We start from the raw sequence: 26,355 nt of genomic DNA on the forward strand, positions 1-26,355 counted from the left end.
TTCAGTGTTTCTCCAACATCCACATTTTCAACATGCCCTCTCCTTCTCCCCAGACAGGGTTGACTTTAGCATTTTTCACCGAACAAAATTGCATTCATCTGCATTTTTTTCCATCCAAATCACTGGGCCATAACATTCTTTGTCACTATGTCTCTTTTACCTCACTGCTTCACAGCTCCCATTCTAGCCATCTCCTGGTGTGGTATGGTATGTTCAACTGCACTGTCCAGTGATGGTTACAACTTTGGTGCATTGGGACTATTGGGTACTTTCCTTGAAGGTTTTAAATCCACCTATGGTGCTCACTCAGTTCGGAGAGCAGCGGTGTTCTACGCTTTGTCACCGAAGTTTCTGTTGTTGTCATGCATTCAGCAGACTGTATGTAGTATAACTGCAGTTTAGCCTAGCTTTAGTGAAGAGATAATCCTAATTTAAATGACAAGAGGAGAATATATTTTTTTCATCTTAACTTTTTTGATTATTTTATTAAATAAAATCAAATTAAACAAAAAAAACAAAAATAAAACAGATTTTTACCAAACTGAGGAAGATGATAATTCTTCATGGATTTTAATTTGACTATTGCAAGTAATATGTTGTCTTTATGTTTAATTTGTTATTATTTCATATATGTGTAATAAAGTATATACAAAAAAGAACAAGCAAAAAGTCACTAAAATTTTGAATGCAATGATAAAATATATAAATGTTAAAAGGTAGAGCTGCACTTTAGCAGTGAAATAGCTCAAAAACACACAAACAACCTTAAGCAATAAAAGATCAAACAAGGTGCACAATACCTTTAAAATACTATATGATGTTCACCTGAAAAGTGCAACACAGTGAAAAGTGGCATTGCGATGCACAATATAGTGCCAGCAATACAAAATCAATAAATTAAATACGTGTGCAAATTCACAAGTGCAATAAGTGATAAGACTAATTGAGAAACTTACTAATAATCTCCTAAAATTGGAGTATCACAATATGCCTTCCAGAGATATGTAGAAACATAATGCATAAAAGCAAAAAAAGGGAAAAATATATTATAATACTGTATAGTATAAAATAGTAAATAAATGAATGAAATAAGACTCACAGGGAGAGAACAGTAAAAGTGTGCTCTAACGTTTCTGGCTTTGGTCCTAGGTACAGGACTGGATATTGGCAGGTAATCAGGATGGCAGCTGAATACAAAAGTATGCTTTATTTCCACATGAGTTAAAAGTTCACATGTAGGGGGCGGGCCGGGACCGCCGAAGGGATCAGACGTGCTCCGTCTGAGCTCCCGCTTTGGGGCCGGAAAACGGTGCAAAATGAAGGCTAACTACTCCCAGCCACCCGCAACGACGACCACACAAAGCCCCAGTTTCTGGGGTACGAGGGGACACCCCCCAAAACCATATTCGGCACATACCGTAGCCTGATGAAGGCCTGAGGCGTGCAGGAGCTTGAGCCGGGATGAGACGGCCGCTCTCCCGGGTCTCCGGCCGGTGTCTGCCCCCCCCCCCCCCTCTGGACCGGGGGGGTTATCCCAGTCTACACAAGCAACGACCATGCCGCCAAGCTGAGCCGAACACTGATACCCTGCTGCGGAACGCTCCCCGGCGATATCCCCCAAGATGGCCGCCGCACACCATGCACCCTGCCAGCAAGGTGGAGCCTGCCACAGAAGACACCATCCACCGCCATCTGACTACCACAACTACCCGCCCCAGGGTTGAGTCGGCTGCCCGCATCGAGCTGACCTAGGGGAGGATTGCAACGCATACCACGAGCGGGAAAACACACTGTGTCTATGGAAGACACCATCGCTCCTTCTGAGGCCTGCTCGGGAGCAATGATTTCAACCAAGATCCTCCTCCGAGGCGCAACGCATCCAGCAGAGCAGGCAACCTGCCAGCACTGGTGTCTGCAAGCTTTGGATGGCACCAGAAGTGGCTACTCGAAAAGCTTCTGGTCCTAAAGTGGACATCTGGTCTCTGGGAATCGTGGTCATCGAAATGATCGAGGGGGAGCCTCCTCACTTGCATGAAAATCCTCTGAGGGCACTGTATCTCATAGTTACAAACGGGAAGCCGGAGCTGCAAAAGCCGGAGAAATTATCAGTCACTTTCAGAGACTTTCTCACCCGCTGCCTCGAGATGGACGTAGAAAAGAGAAGCTCAGCCAAAGACCCTCTCCAGTAACCTGGTGCCGGCGCCATGATCTGCCCTCTTTGTCACCACTATGCCAAAGTACACTGCCGGGCTCCCACCATGTCTCTCATACAGAAACGAAAGTTTAAGCATTCAACACACAGCAATACCCTGCAGCATCGTAACTATAACCCTATGTATAGATTAGCCTTATAGTAGCACCTCATAAGTTATGTTCAGCATGTTATTATTGAATTGTTACTTTTTATGAATCTTGCTGTTAAGACCAGTATAGCGAGGGAACAGAACTATTCATAGTCCTTTGCGTTGTTCTTGCAGATCCACTAGCCTATACACTAAAGCCTATACACTAAATTAACTCAATTCATACATAATAGCATGGCCTATCAATTGCATAGTATCAATTACTGTTGATGTTAATGTTAATTAATGTTAATTAATATCCACGCTTACTTTTCGATTGGTTACCTTTTTATTAAAAAATATATGCAAACCCAACATGCCACAACACTGTTATGTTTTGTCTATGAAAATCGAGCCTGCTGATGCCATTGTGGCTATACAGGCACTGTTGTACTCACCTGCATATCAAAAATAAAGAATAAAAAAAAAAAAAAAGTTCACATGTAAGTGATACAGCTCTTTATCCCTTACTGAAGTTCATACCCCTCAGTTGTACAGTCTATCAAAGCTGGCACTAGCGGTTTTTCCAAGGTGTCAGCACTGTAGGGAGTTCTTCTGGGAACCGGAGCTTCGTACGACCTAGAGATGGCATGATGACGTCATACGCACAAAGGCGTGATGACACGTTTCGCCTGGATGGCTTCCTCAGATCACGTCACAATCCAGCCGTCCTGTTCTTTTTAAAACCGCCATAATAGGCGTGGTTAGTAATAGTCACTTCATCATTGGTTCTTATTGAAAACCTAAAGTTCGAGTGACTGCATGTTTTAATGCAAATATATAAAGTCCAAAACTTTCTGGCATATCACCTAAACAGTGTATCTTATTTTATTCTTAGTAAAACAAGTGATAAAATCTTTAATAATAAATCCTTATGCTTTGTACTTTGTTTTCAATTTACTGATACACTTTAATATACTATTTTTACTGCACTTGCAGCCAGCACATTTCCCACATAAATAAAAACCTTTTTAAATTGTATTTAGTTAAGTATTTGGAATGTCTCTTTTAGGATGGTTAAAAGTTAAAATTTGTTTTAAACTAGGCACGCTCCTAAACGTAATAAAAGGTTTATCTGGAATAATAGTCGATAGTTCCCTATCTTTTTCTAGAAGGTGCCAGTGCTTATTGATAATTGACAACTTTTTTGGAATCCCTATTACATTCTAGAACTAAAGGTAACAGATTCAAATTGTCCTGTTGATTATTTACATTCTATTGTTTAAAAACAAATTAATTTTTATCTAATTTTTCTACTTCTTTATTTGCCTTATTTAGTATGTTATTAGGGTACTACTTTTTTGAAAATGTCTCTATCACTGTTTTAGCTTGTTTTTCAAATATTTCTTTGTCGGTACAATTCCTTCTTATCCTCTGTAGTTGCCCTTTTGGAATGTTATTTAACCTGGGGGTATAGTGACCACTGTTATACAGGACATAGCTATTAGCGTCTACTTTTTTGAAATAGTTTTTTGGTTTTAGAATACCATTGTCTACATAAATCTCTAGGTCCAAGAAACTAATATTAGATGTGCAGAATTGGCTGCTCAATTAGGGGCGCACCTAGTTTATTTTTATTTTTACTTTTAACCATCCCAAAAGAGACATTATAGGGTATCAGTAAAACTAAGTACACAGCAGAATAATTTATTATTAAAGAATTTATCACTTGTTTTACTAAGAATAAAATGTATCTTTTAATATGCCCGTGTGCGTTCCAATATGTTGGAAGGACCATTCGCCCTTTACATAAAAGGATATATGAGCACATTAATAATATCCGAAAAGGTTTCAATCAACATAGCGTCTCTGCACACTTTAAGAATTACCACAATAAAGACCCTAGTGCAGTGGCGTACACACGACCCATGGGGCCCCGGTGTGAAAATTGATCCGTGACCCCACCCTCGCGCGCACTTACTCTGCGCAGGCCGGGTCCGCAACACATGGTGGCGGGCACCTGGTCACAGGGTATGTACCGCAACACGGGACCCCAGCGACTGCGGTATGTACGCCAGTGCATGCAGATACACATACACTTAAAGGACCACTATAGACAATCAGATCACTTCAGCTCAATTAAGTGGTCTGGGTGCCAGTTTCCTCTAGTTTTAACCCTGCAGCTGAAAACATAGCAGTTTCAGAGAAACAGCTATGTTTCACTGAGGTTTAATCCAGCCCCTAGTGGCTGTCTCACTGACAGCCGCTAGAGGCGCTTCCATGATTCTTACTGTGAAAATCACAGTAAGAAGACGCTGGACGTCCATAGGAAAGCATTGAGTAATGCTTTCCTATGGGCGGTTTGAATGCGCGCTGCGGCGCATGCGGAGCAGAGAGGCAGATTGGGGCGGAAGGATCCCCAGCACCAAGGGGGTCCGGCACTGGAGAAAGGTAAGTGCTGTAGGGGTTTTAACCCCTTAAGGACACATGACATGTGTGACATGTCACGATTCCCTTTTATTCCAGAAGTTTGGTCCTTAAGGGGTTAAACACACGCACACACACTCTCACGAACAGACGCATACACACTAGCTAACAGACACACACATTTACTGACAGAGACATACTCAGTTACAGGCATACATACACACTCACTGACAGACAGACACACATACACACTCACTTACAAAACATACACTCTCACTGACAAACACACACTCACTAACAGACACCAAACAGACTCACTAACAGACACACTCAATAACAGACACACACAAACTAACACACACAGTAACACACACACACAAACTAACACACTCACTGACACTCACTAGCAGACACACACAGTAACACACACACTGACACACAAAAACTAACACTAACACACACACACTCTAACACTAACACACACACACATGTTTCTTTAAAATTTAATCCCCCATCCTCCTTACCTTTGGGAGAGCTGAGGGGATTCCCTGGGGTCCAGTGCTGCTGCTGGGCGGCCAGTCACCGGGCTGGCTGGTGGGCGCGTGAGAGAGCACTCTCCCCTGAGCGCTCTCTGTCCAGCTCCCTCGCACGCCGCGTACTGATGTCAGAGACGGAATGATGTCATATTCTGGCTCCAGCATCACTGCGGTGTGTGAGGGAGCTGGGCAGAGAGCGCTCAGGGGAGAGTGCTCCCTCGCGCGTGCGCCAGCCAGCCCGGTGACACCACCGGCCAGCCTAGGGGGGCCCTGAGGTGGCCAACTCATGGGTTCCCCCAGGGGAAGAGGCTGGCTGCGACCCCTGCGACCACGGTATGTATGCCTGTGCCCTAGTGGCTTAACTTTTTAAACTATTTTTATATTAGTTTCTTTTATATTTTGTCTTTCTCTATATATATATACTGTGTATTTTGATGTAACTACTGGGACACTTCATTGTTTCGTGATTTCCGTCAGATACAATGTTTAGGTAATATGCCAGAAAATTGTGTACTTTATATATTTGCTTTAAAACATGCAGTCACTCAGACTTTAGGTTTTTAATAAGAACCAATGATGAAGTGACTATTACAAACCACGCCTATTATAGCGGTTTTAAAAAGAACAGGACTGAGGAAGCCGTCCAGGCGAAACTTGTCATCACGACTTTGTGTATATGACGTCATCATCGCATGGTCGTACGAAGCTCCGGTTCCCAGAAAAACTCCCTACAGTGCTGACACCTTGGAAAAACCACTAGTGCTGGCTGTGGCTTTGATAGACTGTACAACTAAGGGGTATGAACTTCAATAAAGGATAAAGAGCTGTATCACTTACATGTGAACTTTTAACTCGTGTGGAAATAAAGCATACTTTCGTATTCAGCTGCCGTCCTGATTACCTGCCAATATCCAGTCCTGTACCTAGGACCAAAGCCAGAAAAGTTAGAGCAGACTTTTACTGCTCTCTCCTTGTGAGTCTTATTTCATCCATTAATTTACTTTTTTATACTATACAGTATATTTCTTCCCCTTTTTTCTCTTTTATGAATTATGTCCCTATGTCCTTATGTCAAAGGAATATTGTGATACTCCAATTTTAGGAGATTATTAGTAAGTTTCTCAATTAGTCTTATCACTTATTGCACTTGTGAATTTGCACACTTATTTAATTTATTGATTTTGTATTGCTGGCACTATATTGTGCATTCCACTGACACTTTTCACCGTGTTGCACTTTTCAGGTGCACATCATATAGTATTTTAACCCCTTAAGGACACATGACATGTGTGACATGTCATGATTCCCTTTTATTCCAGAAGTTTGGTCCTTAAGGGGTTAAAGGTATAGCGCACCTTTTATCTTTTTTTGCTTACTGTAATAAAGTATATACTTTACTACATCACTAAATCTTGTGATAAGGGAGGGGTCACCTATATGGACCCACAGACCTACTGTGCCAGATCTCGTGGTTAGCACTGTACATTGTGAGTGTTCCATTTTTATTAAAAATGTTTCAGTTTCTATAAAGTTTTTACACTATTGCACACTATTTATATTCTAAAGTTACACATACATAACTATCATAATCACTTTGTAAGATAAGTGTTTGGGATTCTTAGAAGAGGCACTAAAAGCTCTGCACTTTCTGTGCTCTGTACAAGTCACAGCCCTATGGTTGTACTTATATACAGGGAGTGCAGAATTATTAGGCAAATTAGTTTTTTGACCACATCATCCTCTTTATGCATGTTGTCTTACTCCAAGCTGTATAGGCTCGAAATCCTACTACCAATTAAGCATATTAGGTGATGTGCATCTCTGTAATGAGAAGGGGTGTGGTCTAATGACATCAACACCCTATATCAGGTGTGCATAATTATTAGGCAACTTCCTTTCCTTTGGCAAAATGGGTCAAAAGAAGGACTTGACAGGCTCAGAAAAGTAAAAGTGAGATATCTTGCAGAGGGATGCAGCACTCTTAAAATTGAAAAGCTTCTGAAGCGTGATCATCAAACAATCAAGCGTTTCATTCAAAATAGTCAACAGGGTCGCAAGAAGCGTGTGGAGAAACCAAGGCGCAAAATAACTGCCCATAAACTGAGAAAAGACAAGCGTGCAGCTGCCAAGATGCCAATTGCCACCAGTTTTGCCATATTTCAGAGCTGCAACATCACTGGAGTGCCCAAAAGCACAAGGTGTGCAATACTCAGAGACATGGCCAAGGTAAGAAAGGCTGAAAGACGACCACCACTGAACAAGACACACAAGCTGAAACGTCAAGGCAGAGAGCTCCAGTCCGACTCAGACGCCAGCAAGGTGGAGGTGGAGTACTGGTTTGGGCTGGTATCATCAAAGATGAGCTTGTGGGGCCTTTTCGGGTTGAGGATGGAGTCAAGCTCAACTCCCAGTCCTACTGCCAGTTTCTGGAAGACACCTTCTTCAAGCAGTGGTACAGGAAGAAGTCTGCATCCTTCAAGAAAAACTTGATTTTCATGCGGGACAATGCTCCATCACACGCGTCCAAGTACTCCACAGCGTGGCTGGCAAGAAAGGGTACAAAAGAAGAAAATCTAATGACATGGCCTCCTTGTTCACCTGATCTGAACCCCATTGAGAACCTGTGGTCCATCATCAAATGTGAGATTTACAAGGAGGGAAAACTACACCTCTCTGAACAGTGTCTGTGAGGCTGTGGTTGCTGCTGCACGCAATGTTGATGGTGAACAGATCAAAACACTGACAGAATCCATGGATGGCAGGCTTTTGAGTGTCCTTGCAAAGAAAGGTGGCTATATCGGTCACTGATTTGTTTTTGTTATGTTTTTGAATGTCAGAAATTTATATTTGTGAATGTTGAGATGTTATATTGGTTTCACTGGTAAAAATAAATAATTGAAATGGGTATATATTTGTTTTTTGTTAAGTTGCCTAATAATTATGCACAGTAATAGTCACCTGCACACACAGATATCCCCCTAAAATAGCTATAACTAAAAACAAACTAAAAACTACTTCCAAAAATATTCAGCTTTGAATGGGTTCATTGAATGGGTTCATTGAGAACATGGTTGTTGTTCAATAATAAAATTAATCCTCAAAAATACAACTTGCCTAATAATTCTGCACTCCCTGTATACTATTCTCTTTCTGAGGATCATTGCCCTGTTGTGGTTTTATATAGCCTGAAAGTGTGTACTGATAACTTAGTGTTTTCTTGTTTATGACCCGACATTGTATTGACTTTCCTGATTTTCTGTATCCTTGACACCAGCTTGTTATATCATGTTTTGAGTATCTCTGGCCTCCTTTACTTTTTTTCCTTTGCTTTCTACTGACTCTGTATTTTTGTCTATATTGGGCATGTATTAAGCCCGGTCACTCTAAGGTTTAGCAACGCATCTTGCTCTGTCTATCTCATTCATTTTAGCTACTGTTTCCCTATTCCCTGTGTTTCGGTGTTACCCATCCTGACATCATGTGTCTATTTTTATTTTTTGACCTGAAAAAGGACAAACCGTGCGTGCCTGAATTAGGTCAAGGGGGAGCATTGTGACGGACCTCTCGAAAGAGGCGTGTCAGCAGTTGGGTTTTAACCCAATGAGGAACAAGGGGGTAGGACCAAGAGCTATCCCCAGCGTGTCTGGAAAGTTATTTGGATTAAACAGACTCCACGAAACAGTAAAACTTTAACTACGGTGCTTTTCGCCACTGATTTACAGATCAGGGCGCTCTTTTGCTTGACTATACTAGAAACTAAGAGGCATCCGATGACACCGAGCTCGTGGGGGAATGCCACATATTTGTCGAAAACACTGCCGAGGCACATTGACCAAGGAGACCCACCCATTACCCTGGAACTCTGTGCCGGATTGGTGGCTAGCGACGTACCGCTGAACTTGGACCCTACATGTAATTTGGACTAGTCAGCTCTGATCCGGAAACTTTCTGGACATGGTGGGCGCTCCAAAGAGACCTGTTGGGGAATATCAAAACTAGACAGAGTTATGCATGTTTTCTGTATAATATTTTATGCTGTTTCACGGTAACAATGTATTTGTTGGGCATATTGTGAGTGTGGTTATGGGTGTGTTTTTGGGAGTGTTCACTGTACCTTGAATTTGTATATAAAAGGGCCATTCGGACAGAAAAAAACAGTTCGTCTTCACCCTTCACTAAGTCTCGACTAGTGTTTGGGTAGTATCACAGTTACTCTTCTGCAAGCGGCTAAAATCACTCTGGAGCTGATCACAACTGGAAGGGGTGACGGAGGCGTTATTAACTTATCTCCGAGAGGGTGTACCGCCACATCCTATTATTGGATGTGTAGGTAATTTTCTCTTTGTTATATTGCTTTAGTCATATTTCCATATATGTGTGCTGTGTGGACACAGCTCTAACTTGGTGGAGTTTTTAAATCATCTATTCTGATCTTTTTGCATATTTCAGCGAGCTGGAATGGATGTGTGTTCCATGCTTCGGTTTTGGATTGGCACATACGCATAGGCTTCCACTTGAATGTCACTTATGCTTCCCAAGCCTAACCTTAATTCTCAGTAAGTGATCAGGTGACTCTCGTACCTTTGGAGTGCATATGCACTCCACGTCTCTGGTTGCACTCACTAATCATGCTCTTGGGCTGGCACTCAATCATGATCGGGAATTGGGTTATAGGTATGGTGCCCTTTGTTTTGGGAGGAATTGGTATCGCTGTGGGGCATAAGGAGAATAATGCCCTCTATTGAGTATTCCTGGTATTTTCTCTGATACATTTCCAGTCGCAGTTTTGTGTTTTATAACACACACCTCATTTGTTCTTCTTTCTTCACTTGAGAAATATTTTTTAAGAAATCAATACTTATGTCTTCTCAGTATGTGCTTTTCAATGTGATTATTAAAATGTTAAACTTACCTCAATGCTAGTAAGCATGATATGGTCACTAAACAAAAAGATGATAAGATAACTGCTACAATAGCCAATACAGTTGTGTGATCATAAGAGTGTGAAGGTTTCTCCAGTGGAAGTGTAAGCGCATGGCATCTTTCTCCATGATATCCTGATTGGCATCTGTAAGAGGAAAATGCTCTATTACAACTAAAAATACAAGGACAAGATATATTGAATATGTTTTTATATGTATTTAATTGAGAAAGGTTGAAATATTACAATAACTGTCCTGAAATGGTTTAAATCATTTAAATGGGTATACATGGTTCAGGAAGGATAGAAAAAAATTTAAAGTGTGAGGGTTCCTTTTTATGTCAAATCAAAATTAATGACTTGCATTAAGGACATGATTAGGGTGAAAGTTTGGAAGCCTTATGGGTAGAACTCTTTTTGGGAGATGAGGAAAGATACCTTAGTTGAAGATATATGTTACAAATTTAAAAAGCTGAAAATCTGGATAAGACTTTAATCACTGGAGATTTTAACACCCAGATTCTTTGTGGGATAGAAGGATTAGTTGTTCAGCTAGGGGAAACAGGAATTTGAACCCAGGGGCGGACTGATCACTCAGGCAGATCAGTCATGGGCCGAGGGCCCGAGGCCTTGCAAGCTGCATAAACATGCTCTGGCTGGTGAGATCAGATCAGAGATCTTCACAGCCAGATAAAGCCATAATTCTACATATTGCTGCACTTGCCAGGTCTCCTCCATGTCATGCCTGTGCAGAGCACTGTGTGAGGGGAAGAGGCGGGGCCCAGGAGAGGGGAAGTTACTTCACTTCCTGCCCTGCTTCACTCCTGCAAAATATGCTAAAGCCTGGCAAACAGCAGGTATGTAAATATTTTCTTAAGTCCCAATCCCCCCTTTACCCATTCCAGAGCCTATGTCCCCCTTTAACAATACTTGCCTCTTTGCCCACCCCAGCCTCAATGTCTCCTTCACTCCACCCAGACCATATGCCCCTTCCCCCATCCCAGACACTTTGTCCTCCTGCATCCATATCAGCCCCTTTGCCCCTTCTTCCACCCACACCCTATGCCCCCGTTTACCCATCCCAGCCCTTATGCCCCACTTCACCCATACCAGCCCCCCTTTATCCATCCAAGCCTCTATGTCTCCTTCACCCATCCAAGACCCTATGCTTCTTTGGAATCAAAGTCACTAGTTAGCAGCACCGAGAATTATCAACATCAGTTATATTACTGAAAAAGGCAGTCAAATTATTCTGCTCAATATAAGTACTGATCTGTGCCTTCATGGGCACCTATACTTAGCAAAGTAAGCAAGATCTAACTGTCGCTAAGGAGCAGAACGCCAAGTGATCGGAACACCCGGGTCAGTCTGCTGCTGAAGAATGCGGTAAAAGGAAAATTGCTGTAATACACATGCTGCTTGCATGCCGGCTATCAGGAGCTGTCTGTTAGAAGTGTGCAGGCTGACCATTCAACATACTCCTCCTTTGTGCCTGAGATATAATTGAGTCAGGAATTGTACAAACTCAATTATCTCCAGGTACAGAAAAACACACCATTTCACAACACCCCAAAAGTACCCCCAAAATCCATGGAACCCCCTCAAGAGACACATTCCTGGATAGCCCTGATCTGAGTGACCACCATATCCAAAAATCACTCAGATCGGTTCAGTGGTTTGGATTTTCCATGGAAGTCAACCTTTAACATGTCTTTTTACATGGTCCATAGTCCTTGGGCAGGAGGCTAGCCAGCAGGCTCCTCCAGATTCTATCTTTGCCACACATCTCCCCGCTCCCCCCCAGGGAATACAACCAGGTACCAGACCTGCTGCTGGTATGTAACTGAGTTTGTCGAGAAGCTCACCCAGAAACAAATAACTGACCTGGTCATGCTTTGCTGGGTAAGTCCACTTTGTCTTGGTTGTAGTGGCAGTCATCCCTGGTGTCTCCAGGTACTAGGCATTGCTGCTGGGGAGAGAGACCGGTTGTCTCTATGCCCAATAACTTCAACTGTGGTTGGGGAGAGGGACCGGTTGTCTCTACTCCCAGTAAGGTACACTGCCACTGGGGAGAGAGACAGGTTGTTTCTACTCCCAGTAACTCCAGCTAGGGTTGGGGAGAGGGACCGCTTGTCTCCTCTCCCTGCAGGATACACTGTTACTAGGGAGAAAGACCAATTGTCTCTACTCCCAGTAAGGTACACTGCTGCTAGGGAGAGCCTCTTGCCAGCCTCTTGCCCTGTGACTGTGGCCCCTGGGGTGTGTGGCAAAAATGACCTCGCCATTGGTTTTTGGAAGGGCCTGTGTGCCAGCCTCCTACCCAAAGACTATGGGTCCTGCAAAAAGACATTTTAAAAAGTGACTTCCATGAGAAAATGTGCCTCTTCCCCTCCCCCCTTTTCCTGTCCTATTGTTTCCCCAGCAGGGCATTGTCTCAGGGACACTGCCAGACCAGTTTAAACTGGCTGCTTTGTCTCTCCTCAATCTCCCATCATCTTGCTATTATCTGACCCCACCCTTCCTTGTACTATCGTGCTCTATGTAACCTTTTGTATGTAAATGAGGCTGTTGGGGGTTTAAATGTGTGTATAAATTGTGTTTGCTTTGCATTAAATAGTTCCTGTTTTACCCTCAACATAGAGCCTGAAGCCTTGTCACAGGTCCAGGGTGGGTAGGAGATGGCGAGAGCTGCGGCGGTTTGTGGGGTCTGCAGTGCTTATGGTGTCTGGTGCGGTGCTGATGGTCCTTGGTAAGCACTAGGAGCATCGATTGACGGAGGGTCCGTTACAGGGTGTATTGCCATTTAAAAAGTCTATTTGGGCTTATAGGATTTTAAAACACTTTTTCTGCACCTTTAAATCAATGGGAAAATGTGCCTCTTCCCCTCCCCCTTTTTCCTGTCCTTTTGTTCTCCAGCAGGGCATTGTCCCAGGGACACTGCCAGACCAGTTGAAACTGGCTGCTTTGTCCCTCCTCAATCTCTCATCAGCCCTTGCTATTGTTTAACCACATGGCATTCCAACTGTATTCGTGAGATCTGAGTGCTTCTCGGAAATATTGAGTGCTCAGATCCAACCTATCTGGCGATATGTTGGACATATTGGTTAAACATTGTATTATATGAGTTATGTATTTTTATGTGGTTTTTGTAACAGTTTTTGACTTAGATAATCCTGTACCTGCAGATAATTAACTTACCACAGCCACTTAAGCCAATTATCTCCGGGATAGAGGAGAAGATAGACCGGCTGCACAGCCTAAATCTGTTGAACTGTTTTGGGCAGGAAAGCCATGCTTGCGGTCGGTCAAATGTGACTTCCATGGAATTCGTGAACCCCTGCTCTGATCTGGGTGATTTTTGGATATGTTGTTCACCCAGATCAGGGCTATCCAGGCATGCAATTTGTGGGGATATGTGGTGTTTTGGGAAAAATGTGTGTTCTCTGCCTGTGAGTAATTAAGTTAGCCCATTGTGTTTGTTCATTGTATCACAGGCAGAGGGGAGGGTTTGTGTACATTGTCTGGGAGTGTCTAAACGGTACAAGTCTGTCCTGATTTGTGCTGTAACTTTGTATCCTGTGTACCACAAGGTCCACGTGGGTGGTAACCTTGTGGGAAAACCTGTATATAAGACACAATAAACCCTCAGACTGCTGAGTTCCTGTTTTAGGAGAAAACGAGACCCCAACCAAGCTGCGGCGATTTGTGGGATCTGCAGTGCTTATGGTGTCTAGTGGAGTGCTTGGAGCCCTCGGGAGGCACTAGGAGCATCCATCCATGGAGGTACTGTCAGGATCGGGACAGGGATCCAACACGCAGAGTACAAAGAGTAGCAGATACGTATACCGGACCTTAGAATGGCCGGACTTAACGTAATACTACGTATAGAATGGTCAGGGACAAGCCGAGGTCGAGGGAACGAGAAGACAGGTAAGTGAGAGACAAGCCGGGTCAAGGATAACAGAGAAGACAGGTAAGTAATAACAAAGCCGGGTCAGAACCAAAAGACAGGAGAATACAAGAGCACTGTGTGACTAGGCTGGCTAGAACCACGACAGGGCAATGAGCAAATGCTGAGAGCTCCCTTAAATACCCTGGTTCTAGAGACTAATCACGCCTCCGCCGAGACCTGATTCGTGTCCGGGATTTGACTGACAGGTCGGGCTAGAATAGCGTCATGACGTCGACTATTGAGCGTCACGTTACAAAAAGGCATAGTTCTCTCGCGGCCGGCGTTTACATGCGCGAGGGGACCGCGAGGAACGGGAGAATCATGCCGTCTGGATGGAAAAACGTCTAAGTCTCTACCCATCTCAGGGTTAGAGACTATAGGTACCCTGACAGTACCCCCCCTCTCAGAAACGCCCATTGGGCGGAAGGAACCGGGACGAGATGGAAAGCGGGAATGAAAAGCCCTGCGAAGACGAGGAGCATGGACATCCTCCTGTGGTACCCAGGTCCTCTCTTCTGGACCATATCCCTTCCAGTCAACCAGGTATTGAATTTTCCCCCGGGAGATTCGAGAATCGATGATGGAGTTGATTTCGTACTCCTCCTGACCCTCAACCTGAACAGAGTGAGGAGAGGAGACCGTGGAGGAGAATCTGTTACAGATCAGAGGTTTTAGCAAGGAAACATGAAAGGAATTAGGAATACGTAAGGCAGAGGGGAGCGCTAGGCGATACGCAACAGGATTAATTCGATTCAGGATCCTATAGGGTCCAATGTAGCGAGGAGCGAATTTCATAGACGGTACTTTCAAACGAATGTTTCTAGTACTCAACCATACCCTATCACCAGGGACAAAACTAGGAGCCGGCCTTCTGCGTTTGTCAGCGTGTTTTTTATACAGTATAGAATTATGTAGGAGAATTTGTCGAGTCTGATCCCACAACTTCTTCAGATTGGCAACATGAGTATCAACCGACGGTACCCCCTGGGAAGAAGGAACCGACGGAAGAATGGAAGGATGAAAACCATAATTCAAGAAAAAGGGGCTAGAGCGAGTTGAATCGCAAACAAGATTATTGTGTGCGAACTCTGCCCAAGGAATCAGACCGACCCAATCGTCCTGGTGTTCAGAAACAAAACAACGCAGATATTGTTCAATCTTTTGATTGGTACGTTCAGCGGCTCCGTTAGACTGAGGGTGATAAGCAGAAGAAAAATTCAATTTAATGCCTAGTTGAGAACAGAATGATCTCCAGAAACGTGAAACAAACTGGGAACCTCTATCAGAAGTAATCTCTGAAGGTATCCCATGTAAGCGAAAGATCTCTTTAGCAAAAATCTCCGCTAATTCAGGTGAAGTCGGAAGTTTAGGTAAAGGCACGAAATGAGCCATCTTGGTAAACCTATCCACCACTGTGAGAATAACAGTGTGATTTTTCGAAACAGGCAAATCCACAATAAAATCCATCGCCAAACAGGACCAAGGTTTTTCTGGAACTTCCAGGGGGTGAAAGAGACCACAAGGAAGCGAATGAGGTAGTTTAGTCTTAGTACAGACCTCACAGGCTCCGATAAAATCCTTAATATCCCTCCGTAAAGAAGGCCACCAGAAATCCTTAGAGATCAAGGAATATGTTTTGCGAACGCCCGGATGACCAGCCACCTTACTCTCGTGAAGACACTGTAAGAGCTCCAGTTGGAGTTCAGGAGGAACGAAGTGTCTAGACGCAGGAGTCAGTCTAGGTGCCAGATGCTGCAAGCTCCTGATCTGATCCAGAAGCGGAGAATGGATTTTGAGAGTTGTGTTAGCGATGATGTTACACTTAGGTACTATAGAGGATAAAACCGGCTCAGATATGGCAGAAGGTTCATGTTGGCGAGACAAGGCATCAGCTTTAGAATTCTTAGAACCAGGCCTATATGTGAGTATGTAATTGAAGTGAGTGAGGAATATAGACCAACGGGCCTGTCTCGATGATAATCGTTTAGCCTCCCCAATATAGGATAAGTTTTTATGATCCGTCAAAATGGTAACAGGATGCAAAGTCCCCTCCAATAGATGTCTCCACTCCTTTAAAGCCATGATAACCGCTAGGAGTTCCCTGTCACCAATGTCATATCTGCTCTCAGTACCCGATCATTTTTTGGAAAAATACCCACATGGATGTAATGGTTTATCCACACCCAACCTTTGGGACAGGATGGCACCTATACCCGTCTCAGAAGCGTCAACTTCGAGTAGGAAAGGCAGAGTAGTATCAGGGTGAACTAAAATTGGTGCGGAAGCAAACAGCTCCTTGAGAGTCTTAAAAGCCAGAAGTGCTTCAGTAGACCAATTCTTAGTGTCAGCCCCTTGTCTGGTCATATTGGTGATAGGAGCAATAATAGAGGAGTAACCCTTAATGAAACGTCTGTAATAATTAGAGAAACCAATAAATCTCTGAATGGCCTTGAGACCCTTAGGTAAAGGCCAATCTAAAATGGATTGGAGTTTCTCCGGATCCATTTCAAACCCCTCTCCAGAAATCACGTAACCAAGAAAGGTAGTCTGGGATTGGTCAAAGCTACATTTCTCTAATTTGCAGTACAAGCCATGTTGAAGAAGTTTGTGCAAAACCCTTCTGACCTGTCCGTGGTGTGTCTCAATCTCCCTGGAATGTATAAGTATATCATCGAGGTATACAATAACACAGTCATGTTGAAACTCCCTAAGAACCTCATTAATTAGATCCTGAAATACCGCCGGGGCATTACAGAGACCAAAAGGCATTACAGTATACTCATAGTGCCCATAACGAGTATTGAACGCAGTCTTCCACTCGTGTCCCTGCTGAATTCTCACCAAGTTATAAGCACCTCTGAGGTCTAACTTAGTGAAAATCTTGGAACCCTTTAATCGATCAAAAAGTTCGGTGATCAAGGGGATCGGATAGGCATTTCTAATGGTTATCTTGTTCAAACCTCGGTAGTCAATGCAAGGTCTTAAAGAACCATCCTTCTTTTTAACAAAAAAAAATCCAGCCCCAGCAGGGGAGGAGGATCTCCTAATGAACCCTTTGTCTAGGTTTTCACGAATATACTCCTCTAAGACTAAGTTCTCATTCGTAGACAAAGGGTATACATGGCCCCTGGGAGGCATAGTATCAGGAAGTAAATTAATTTTGCAATCAAAAGGCCTGTGTGGTGGTAAGGTATCAGCCTTCCCTTTGTAAAATACCGCCTTTAAATCTAGATACAAGGACGGTATCTGTACTTTGGTAGAGTCGGTAGAGTTATTAAGTGTGTTAACAATACAAAGGGGTGACACTCTCTTTAAACATCTCTGTTGACAACCCTGACCCCACGAGACTATTTCCCCTGATTTCCAGTCTATAATGGGGTTATGTCTCTTCAGCCAGGAGTATCCCAGGACTATGGGAACAGAAGGAGATGAAATGAGTAGTAGAGATATCTCCTCCTTGTGTAGAATACCAGTAGTTAAGTTAAGAGGTGTAGTCTCCCGGAAAATCACAGGCTCAACTAAAGGTCTACCATCTATGGCCTCAACAGCCAAAGGTGTCTTCCTTAACTGGGATGGGATAGCGTGTTTGGTGAGAAAAACTTGGTCGATAAAGCTCTCAGCAGCTCCGGAGTCTATCAATGCCACAGTCTCTAAAGTTCCCTTCTCCCAAGTTAAAGAGACGGGTAATAGAAGCCTGTGTTCTTTGTAGTTATGAGTAGAGGACAAAATAGAAACACCCAAGGCCTGTCCTCTAGAGAAACTTAGGTACGAGCGTTTCCCGGGCGATTGGGACAATTCAAACGTAAGTGACCTCTGACTCCACAATACATACACAGTCCCTCCCTTCTCCTGTACTGTCTCTCCTCTTCTGAGAGGCGAGTAAGGCCTATCTGCATAGGTTCTGGAAACTGTGGAGTTTTGGTTTCAGGACTTTGAAATGAAGGAGCTAGTCTAAAGGAAGGTCTACCGGTTCTATCTCGAGTGTTCTGCCTCTCTCTTAGACGTTCGTCAATGCGAGAGATAAAGGAAATTAAGTCCTCCAAATTCTCGGGAAGCTCTCTCGTCGCTACCTCGTCAAGTATTACATCGGATAATCCGTTTAAAAATACGTCTATATAAGCCTGTTCATTCCACTTAACCTCTGCCGCCAAAGACCTGAACTCTAGTGCGTAATCCACAAGTGTTTGGTTCTCTTGTCTAAGGCGCAACAGTAATCTAGCTGCATTGACCTTTCTGCCAGGGGGGTCAAAAGTTCTTCTAAAAACAGCTACAAAGGCATTATAGTTATAGACTAACGGATTATCATTCTCCCACAACGGATTAGCCCATCTCAGAGCCTTCTCAATGAGTAAGGTGATAATAAATCCCACCTTTTCCCTATCAGTAGGGTAGGAACGGGGTTGTAGCTCGAAATGGATACTGATCTGGTTCAAAAAGCCACGACACCTTTCAGGAGAACCAGCATAACGTACAGGTGGGGTAACTCGGGAAGAAGCACCTACAGTGGCTACCTCTAGCCCTGAACTCACAGGAGGAATAGAAGTGTTACGCATCTCCTCAGGTGAATTATTAGGACGTGATAGTAACGCCTGTAGTGCTAGTGCCATCTGATCCATTCTATGATCCATGGCGTCAAACCTAGGATCAGGAGAACCAAGCTGACAGTTTGTACCTGCAGGATCCATTGGCCCTGTCGTAATGTCAGGATCGGGACAGGGATCCAACACGCAGAGTACAAAGAGTAGCAGATACGTATACCGGACCTTAGAATGGACGGACTTAACGTAATACTACGTATAGAATGGTCAGGGACAAGCCGAGGTCGAGGGAACGAGAAGACAGGTAAGCGAGAGACAAGCCGGGTCAAGGATAACAGAGAAGACAGGTAAGTAATAACAAAGCCGGGTCAGAACCAAAAGACAGGAGAATACAAGAGCACTGTGTGACTAGGCTGGCTAGAACCACGACAGGGCAATGAGCAAATGCTGAGAGCTCCCTTAAATACCCTGGTTCTAGAGACTAATCACGCCTCCGCCGAGACCTGATTCGTGTCCGGGATTTGACTGACAGGTCGGGCTAGAATAGCGTCATGACGTCGACTATTGAGCGTCACGTTACAAAAAGGCATAGTTCTCTCGCGGCCGGCGTTTACATGCGCGAGGGGACCGCGAGGAACGGGAGAATCATGCCGTCTGGATGGAAAAACGTCTAAGTCTCTACCCGTCTCAGGGGTAGAGACTACAGGTACCCTGACAGGTACCCAGTTAGGGTGCCAGGTGGTCCATTACAGTAACTCTGCTCCAGCTCCCATTCCATGGTGACTAGATGGATCAGGTCTGGTCCCAGGTCGTCAACTTTAGGGAGATCCATCAGGGCTTCCCTGATGCTGTGGATGTCCCAAAGCCAATATTTTGCCAGTCTTCCAAAGTCACCTGTGATGGTCTGCCAAGGTATCACGGCCATGCATTCCCTTTTCCCATAATAATCATACGCCGATAATCCACAGGTTACAATATCGCCATTGCTTACCACATCCTACACGGTGGCCCGGATATTGTACTTCCACCATACCAATGTGACACTTGTCAAGCTTCATGGTTAAGCCGGCCCCCCTAATCCTTTCACTGTTCCTATGTGGTCTAGGTGAGCCTCCCAGGTGTCGCTATAAATAGCAATGTCATCCAGGTATGCACATGCATAATCCTAGAGATGGTCCACCATCCATTGGAAGGTGGCTGGGTCATTCTTAATCCCGAACGGCATAACCCGAAACTGGTATAGGCCGAACGGCATAACCCGAAACTGGTATAGGCCGAACGGGGTGATGAAAGCCCACTTGGGGATGGCTTCTTCGGCTAAGGCAATCTGCCAATATCCCTTACAAAGGTCGATAGTATAAAAGGTTCTAGCATGTAAGCTCATTGAGCAGGGCCCTCAACCCCTCTGTTCCTGTGTGTCCAACTTGTCTGGTTACAACTACATGTCTGTTCGTCCACCCATTGTAAAGCGCTGCAAAATTTGATGGCGCTATATAAATACCATAATAATAATAATAATAGTGGTCAGATATTTTCCCTTAGATATACGGTTGAGCTGTTTGTCTACCCGGGGCATTGGGTAAGCGTCTGTGACTGTTTTATCGTTGAGTTGCCACTAGTCGACACAAAAATGGGTCATCCTGTCCCGTTTTGGCACCAAGACCGGCGAAACCCAGAGTGTTCAATTGCCTACTCGCTGTCATACCTGACATGTTTGGCAATAACTCCAGACATGATTGGATACGCCAAGCCAGAAGAACTTCTGAGTTAACCGGTGTAATGTCCGGTGGATTCCCAAATGCCCTGCCAATGGAACATCATGCCCTACCCGCAATAACTCCTGACGGTATTTCTTGGGAATCACCAGCTGGCATTTTTGCCAGGGTCCTGGGGAGTTGACCCGGGACTCTGTAAGCCTATATAACCGGTTGCCCTCCCAGACAAACTGTTCCACCCCTAGTCCCCCCTGGCTGATTCTAGCTTTCTTCCTGTATTTCTGGAGCGAGGGGTCTCCCACTACTTCCCTCCCAAAGTCTTCTGGGGTATCCCAGGGAAGGGGTTCTATTGTCATAGTTGGGGAAGTTTGGCTTACCTGGGTCACAGGGGGAGGAGGCTGGCTCTCGGCTGCACGGCAGTGTGCTCTGGTAGTCACGGCTTAGGCACCCTGGGTTGGTGTAGGTATAAAGGAGGAAGTTAACAGTCCTATGTCGTTGCCCAATAATACTTCTTCAGACAAGTCCTTCATGACTGCCACATTAATGTTGCCTACGCAAGCGCCTCAATCTAGGTGGACCTAGGCGGTGGGAATCCGGTATATAGCTCCCCCAGCCACCCAGACAGCAACTGATTTCTCAGGGCTCTCTGTGTTATTGATAAGGTGCCTTTGGACCAATGTGATAGTGGCACCAGTGTCTCTGAGTCCTCGTGCAGTTTTCCCATTCACCATTACCAGCTGGCAATGATGTTGTCAGTGATGGTTGATTGTACTAGGTTCACTTTGTGTAGTGTTCCAAGGAGCTCTTCCCGGCTTAATTCTCTGGCTTGTTTGTGCAGGATAGTCTATACGGTGCGCAGCGGCCCAGAGGTTAGAAAAGCCAGGCCAGGTCCATTTGTATCTGGGGGGCTCCAGGGGACAATTATTGTGGAGGTGTCCCAGCTGGTTGCAGCGATAGCAGCTTGGCTCATTGTTGGCTGAGCTGCTGGAGAGAGTGACCGATTGTCTATACTCCAAGTAAGGTACACTGCCGCTGGGGAGAAAGACCGGTTATCTCTACTCCCTGCATGATACCTTGTTGCTGAACTGAGCTTAACAGGCGTTGATAACTCTGCTCCAGCTCCCATTCCATGGTGACCAGATGGATCAGGTTTGGAACATCCACAGCATCAGGAAAGTCCTGATGGATCCATCAGGAAGCCCTGATGCTGTGGATCTCCCAAAGCCGATACTCTGCCAGTCTTCCAAAGTCACCTGTGGCGGTCTGCCAAGGTATCACCACCATGCATACCCTTTTCCTATAATAATCATACACCAATAATCCACAGGTAACAATATCGCTGGTATCGCATAATAACCCACATGAGCCAAAGCTTAATGCTGGGACAAGACTGGTTTAATGGAAAACAGGCATTCAATTTATACAGTGAAGAAACTCCTCCAATTGAGTCAGAGAAAGTAATAAACTCAATTATCTTCTGATCAGAAAAAGTTGGTAGGATTGGGTCGGATTGGGGTTTGGTATCTCCTCACTGCTGGCTGGGTGGGTGGAGTTGTCCTGATGGGTTGAACCTGGGGTGTGGGATGGTCCAGCTTGCGGGCATGAATGTACTCATCCGCAATTCGGCCACCTCGGGAAGGTCGAGAGAACTGCGGTCCCTTACCCACTCTTTAACATCCATCTGTATAAAATTGCTCCACTAGGATGAGTTGCAAAATATCATCCACAGTGGTCGCTTGACAGCTTGTAATCCAGTAAGAAGCTGACTTTTGTAACCGGCATGCCCACTCAACTTATGAGTCTTTGTCCATTTTGCGTGAGTCCCAGAATTTTCTACGGTATGCCTTGGGTGTAACTGTGTACCTGGCTAAAAACGCCTCTTTAACCGCTCATAGCTGTGAATCTCCTGGTCTGGAAGGGCCCGAAAGGCATCTGCTGCTTTGCTCAATAGTTTTACTGCTAGTATAGGGACCCATTCTTCTGCAGCTACTTTGTGTAGTGCACACTGGCATTCAAAATCTGCCAGGTAGTCATCAATCACACTCTCTGTTTCATTTAAGCTTTTGAATACACTAAAGGGAATCTTCCACGATTCAACTGTGCTGCCGATTACGTTGGGCGATGGTGCTGCTGTTCGTTGTGCTTCAGCTAAACATAATTGCAGCTCCCACTGTTCCCTGGCATTTGCATTCTCAGTCCCATTATTAATCACTTGCATTATTATTTCGGGAGGTGGGTTTGGCCGAATAGTGCCAGTCGTCCCCTAATCTCCCTGTTGATATCTGTTTTGTTTTCCCGAACAGTCGGGGTTGCCGTGGCCAAGTTCTCCCAGTCTAGCTCCATCAGTTCGCTGATTTTATTAAAGACACGGAGGCTCATATTATGCATAACTCTTTCTTTATTCCCTCAGCAGCAAAAATAGAGGAATATAAATATTATCAAAATGAAAGAAAAAACTGTATAGGTACACAGGCAATCAATCACATAACAGAGGAAGTGACTATACAAGGCCTGTGTCTCCCACAATCCCCCTCTTTCTTTGCTGCTCCCTCAGACCAGCTAAGTATATTGCTCCTCTTGTGTCTTCATATTCATTGTGTTTCATTGCCTGTTTTTGCTGCCCTTTTATTCTGTGCAGTTGTTTCATTTGTATTCTGTGTATTGTACCTCCTGCTGGTGTACCTTGGGTAACCCCCTTGCTTGCTTCTCCCTTCCGGGAGTGCCCTCTCCGTTTTCGCTGCGCCCACCCTGCTTCTGTGGGTGCCACGCGGGACTTCGGAGTTGTTTTGCCGCGGCTATACTTTCTCGATCGCGGGCTGCTTGTGCGAGTAAGGTGCACGCGCCCCTGCCCCTGCCTGGAGGCATACCGCGATCGTTATCACCTCCCCGCACGTGCGGCGGCCATTTTGAGGCAGTTCTTCCTCATGGCCGGTCTCACTTTCTCTTCTGCCGTGCGGTCTGCCTGCTGCTCGGTCTTGCAGGCCACTGGGTCAGGTTGTTTTGTGCATTATTACTCTGTGGGTTACTCAACCCTGTTTCTAGTGCTACCCTAAAACTTTTCAGTGCTTCCTATATATTTTATAGTCTGCTAGCCTTGCTAATATGCAGGACAGGGATAAAGGGCCAGAGGTCCTTACTGGGGATTTTAACCAGGACAATCCTGAAGGTGCTGTAGCCTCCCAGGAATTTCAGGCCCTTTTGGATGCCACTATGGCATCTTCCCTATAGAAGGCATTTGCATCTGCCATGGGTGCTGTATCCTCCTCCTTCTCCCAATCCCTGCTTACCATGCTTTTGCCTTCCCTGGCAACCCCCTCCCTCCTAGATGTTGGGACGCCCCCGCCTGCCTCAGCTATGCCTGGAGCCCGTAGAGCAAAGGCTAAAGCTAAACACGTCGACTCCCACTCCTCGATGCAGGTTTTACCTGCCATGACAGACACGCTTGAGGCGGTCACCGAAGGCGTGCCTCCCACGCGCAAAAGAGCCCCTGGCCGGGCTAAAAAGGCTGGACTGTGGAAAGGTCGGATACCGACCGGAGTGTGGAGAATGACTCTGACATGATGGAGTACGACTCCTATGATGAGGGTGAGTCGGGCGAGGATCTACCCCTTACGGGTGTAACCCTTTCTGGGACCTCTACCGCTACCCGTGGTCATATGCAAGGCCCCACTGGAGATATTAAGGTGCTGTTTGATCCACAGGGCAACCCCCTGTTCGATCCAGATGACCTTCGCCATTCCCGATTAGCGGAGATGCTGAACATCCTTCAGGGGCTCATACTAGAGCTCCTTCCGAGGACCATCCTCTTGGGCTAAGTTGCTCTGTAGTTTCCAGAGAAGCTCTTCCTCATATGGGGACACTGCCCGGGGGCTAGCTCGCTCCATCCTCCTGAGTTCCTCCGCAGACAGGGACACTGCATGGGTGCTAGCGCTATCCCTCTAGTAATCCATATGATTCTGGTGTCCCCAGGATGCTTCTCCACTTGCTAGGAAGCCATCCCACCAATGCCACCAGGTTGGATGGACCGCCTGGTACCCCGATTAGGTACCTCCGCCACACACGCTTCCTAGTGATCACCGAGCTACCATAAGCACTTTACTGGGACACCATAAGCACTTCCAGCCCCTAGCCTCCGCAGCTAGGCTGGGGTCTTGCCATCTCCTCCCACCCTGGAAGGGTGGGGTCAGACAATAGCAAGGGCTGATTGGAGATTGAGCAAAGCAGCTCGTTTAAACCCACCCTGGGAAAACGCCCTGCTGGGGAAAGGGAGAGAGGCACACACAAGCAATACATTCAAAATACTCCTCCTCTGTGCCTGAGAGATAATTGAGTCAGGAAATGTACAGACTCAATTATCTCCAGGTACCGAAAAACACAACATTTCACAACACCCCAAAAGTACCCCCAAAATCCATGGAAACCCCTCAAGAGTCCCATCCCTGGATAGCCCTGATCTGAGTGACCATCAGATCTAAAAAGTACTCAGATCGTTCAGAAGTTTGGATTTTCCATGTAAGTCAAGTTTTAACATGTTTTTTTACATGGCACATAGTCCTTGGGCAGGTGGCTAGCCAGCAGGCTCTTCTAGGAACATGTGGCAGAGGAATCTTTGCTAAGCTTAGGGCAGTACCACAAAGAGCCAGTCATACCACAATATCACAGTTTATTAGAGATAGCAGGATTCATTCTATGTAGCCTAGTAAGGGGCAAATGCCAGCGATAAACAATCTTTAAATTATTCTCTAAGTGACCAGAACATTGTGTTATGCCTTTGAGAGTGGTGGTGAAGCCAAGTCAGTCCTCCAACCCTAAATCATTTTCTCATGCCAGCATGTATTCTGTTTTTGTCACAAGATTAGGCATGCCACATGAGAAGCAAATGGATATGGTATGTCTTCTGCCCTAATCAAAGAGATAGAACTTTTCCAAAATAGAGATTTCAAAGGTTTTTTTTTTTATCCAGAGCAGAAATCGCAAAAGTTGGGAAAGTATTTGAACGGTTATTAATGGTAATTCTTTAGAAAAACCTTGAGAAAATCGTTGTTAGCAAAAATCTGCTTGGCTTTATGAAACATAGGTTATGTCACACTAACTTAAAACCTACTTAAAAGTAAATATAATTATTGATCAGGGTGTTGCAGTTAGTGTGATTTTGCCATGGCTTTGATATGTTCCATAAAATAGGTTAATGTTCAAACTATATAAAATTGGTCTAGATGAAAATTCTTGTTCTTGGGTAGAACACTGACTTAAAGAAAGAGTACAGTAAGTTGTCATTAATGGTGAATTGTCAATTTGAACGAACTTGAAATAGGTATTGAAAGTCATGTTTCAGTGTTTACAGATAACGCAAAACTAGGTAAGGCTGTTATGCAATGTGAGCAAGATATTGCTTTTCTGCAGAGAGATTTATATAGATTAGAGGACTACGCACTCAAATGGAAGATTCATTTTAAAGTAGTTAAATGCAAAGTTTGGGGTAGAAAAAAAAACAAGAATTAGGGATAACAATATATTAGAAGAATTTGAGAATTGTTATAGACAACAAACTATTATGGCACTAGAAAAAGTGCAGAGGTGGTTTGCAAAATTAATAAAAGGAATGAAAGATTTTAATTCTGAAGAAAGACTTTAGAAAAACAGAACAAGACATGGAAATCTATTAATCAACAGGACTATACATGGAACACAAGGGCACTCATTTAGACTGGAAGAAATTAGAGTAAGTCTAAGGCAAAGTACATTCGAAGTGAATTCTCAGGAGAAATGACGTAACATGACACTGCATGCCACACTTCGCAGGCTTTTCTGATCTGGGCTGGATGTTGGCTTGCGGAGTGGAGATGTGGCCAGTGGTGTTAGACCTGCCACAGTAGACTGAGGTAGGCATGATAGAGGGAGGTTTTTGGAGCGTATGCAAATGCTGTTATGTTGGTCTGCCACTTAAATTAATACATCTCTATTGGGAATCAATCAGCCCCTCC

General features: G+C 44.7%; 1 protein-coding gene across 2 annotated transcripts in view; it reads right to left on the reverse strand.

Moving 5' to 3' along the window:
- HBEGF (heparin binding EGF like growth factor) overlaps window positions 1–26,355 on the reverse strand; it is a 458,025-nt gene that overhangs the window by 15,136 nt on the left and 416,534 nt on the right. For both annotated transcript variants that reach the window (XM_063447487.1, XM_063447488.1), the window contains one exon: window positions 10,158–10,313. In XM_063447487.1, coding sequence (XP_063303557.1) covers window positions 10,158–10,313 — 156 coding nt within the window. The remainder of the gene's footprint in view (window positions 1–10,157; window positions 10,314–26,355) is intronic.

The sequence above is a fragment of the Pelobates fuscus genome, chromosome 3, assembly GCF_036172605.1.
Source record: "Pelobates fuscus isolate aPelFus1 chromosome 3, aPelFus1.pri, whole genome shotgun sequence".
NCBI classification, from domain to species: Eukaryota; Metazoa; Chordata; class Amphibia; order Anura; family Pelobatidae; genus Pelobates; species Pelobates fuscus.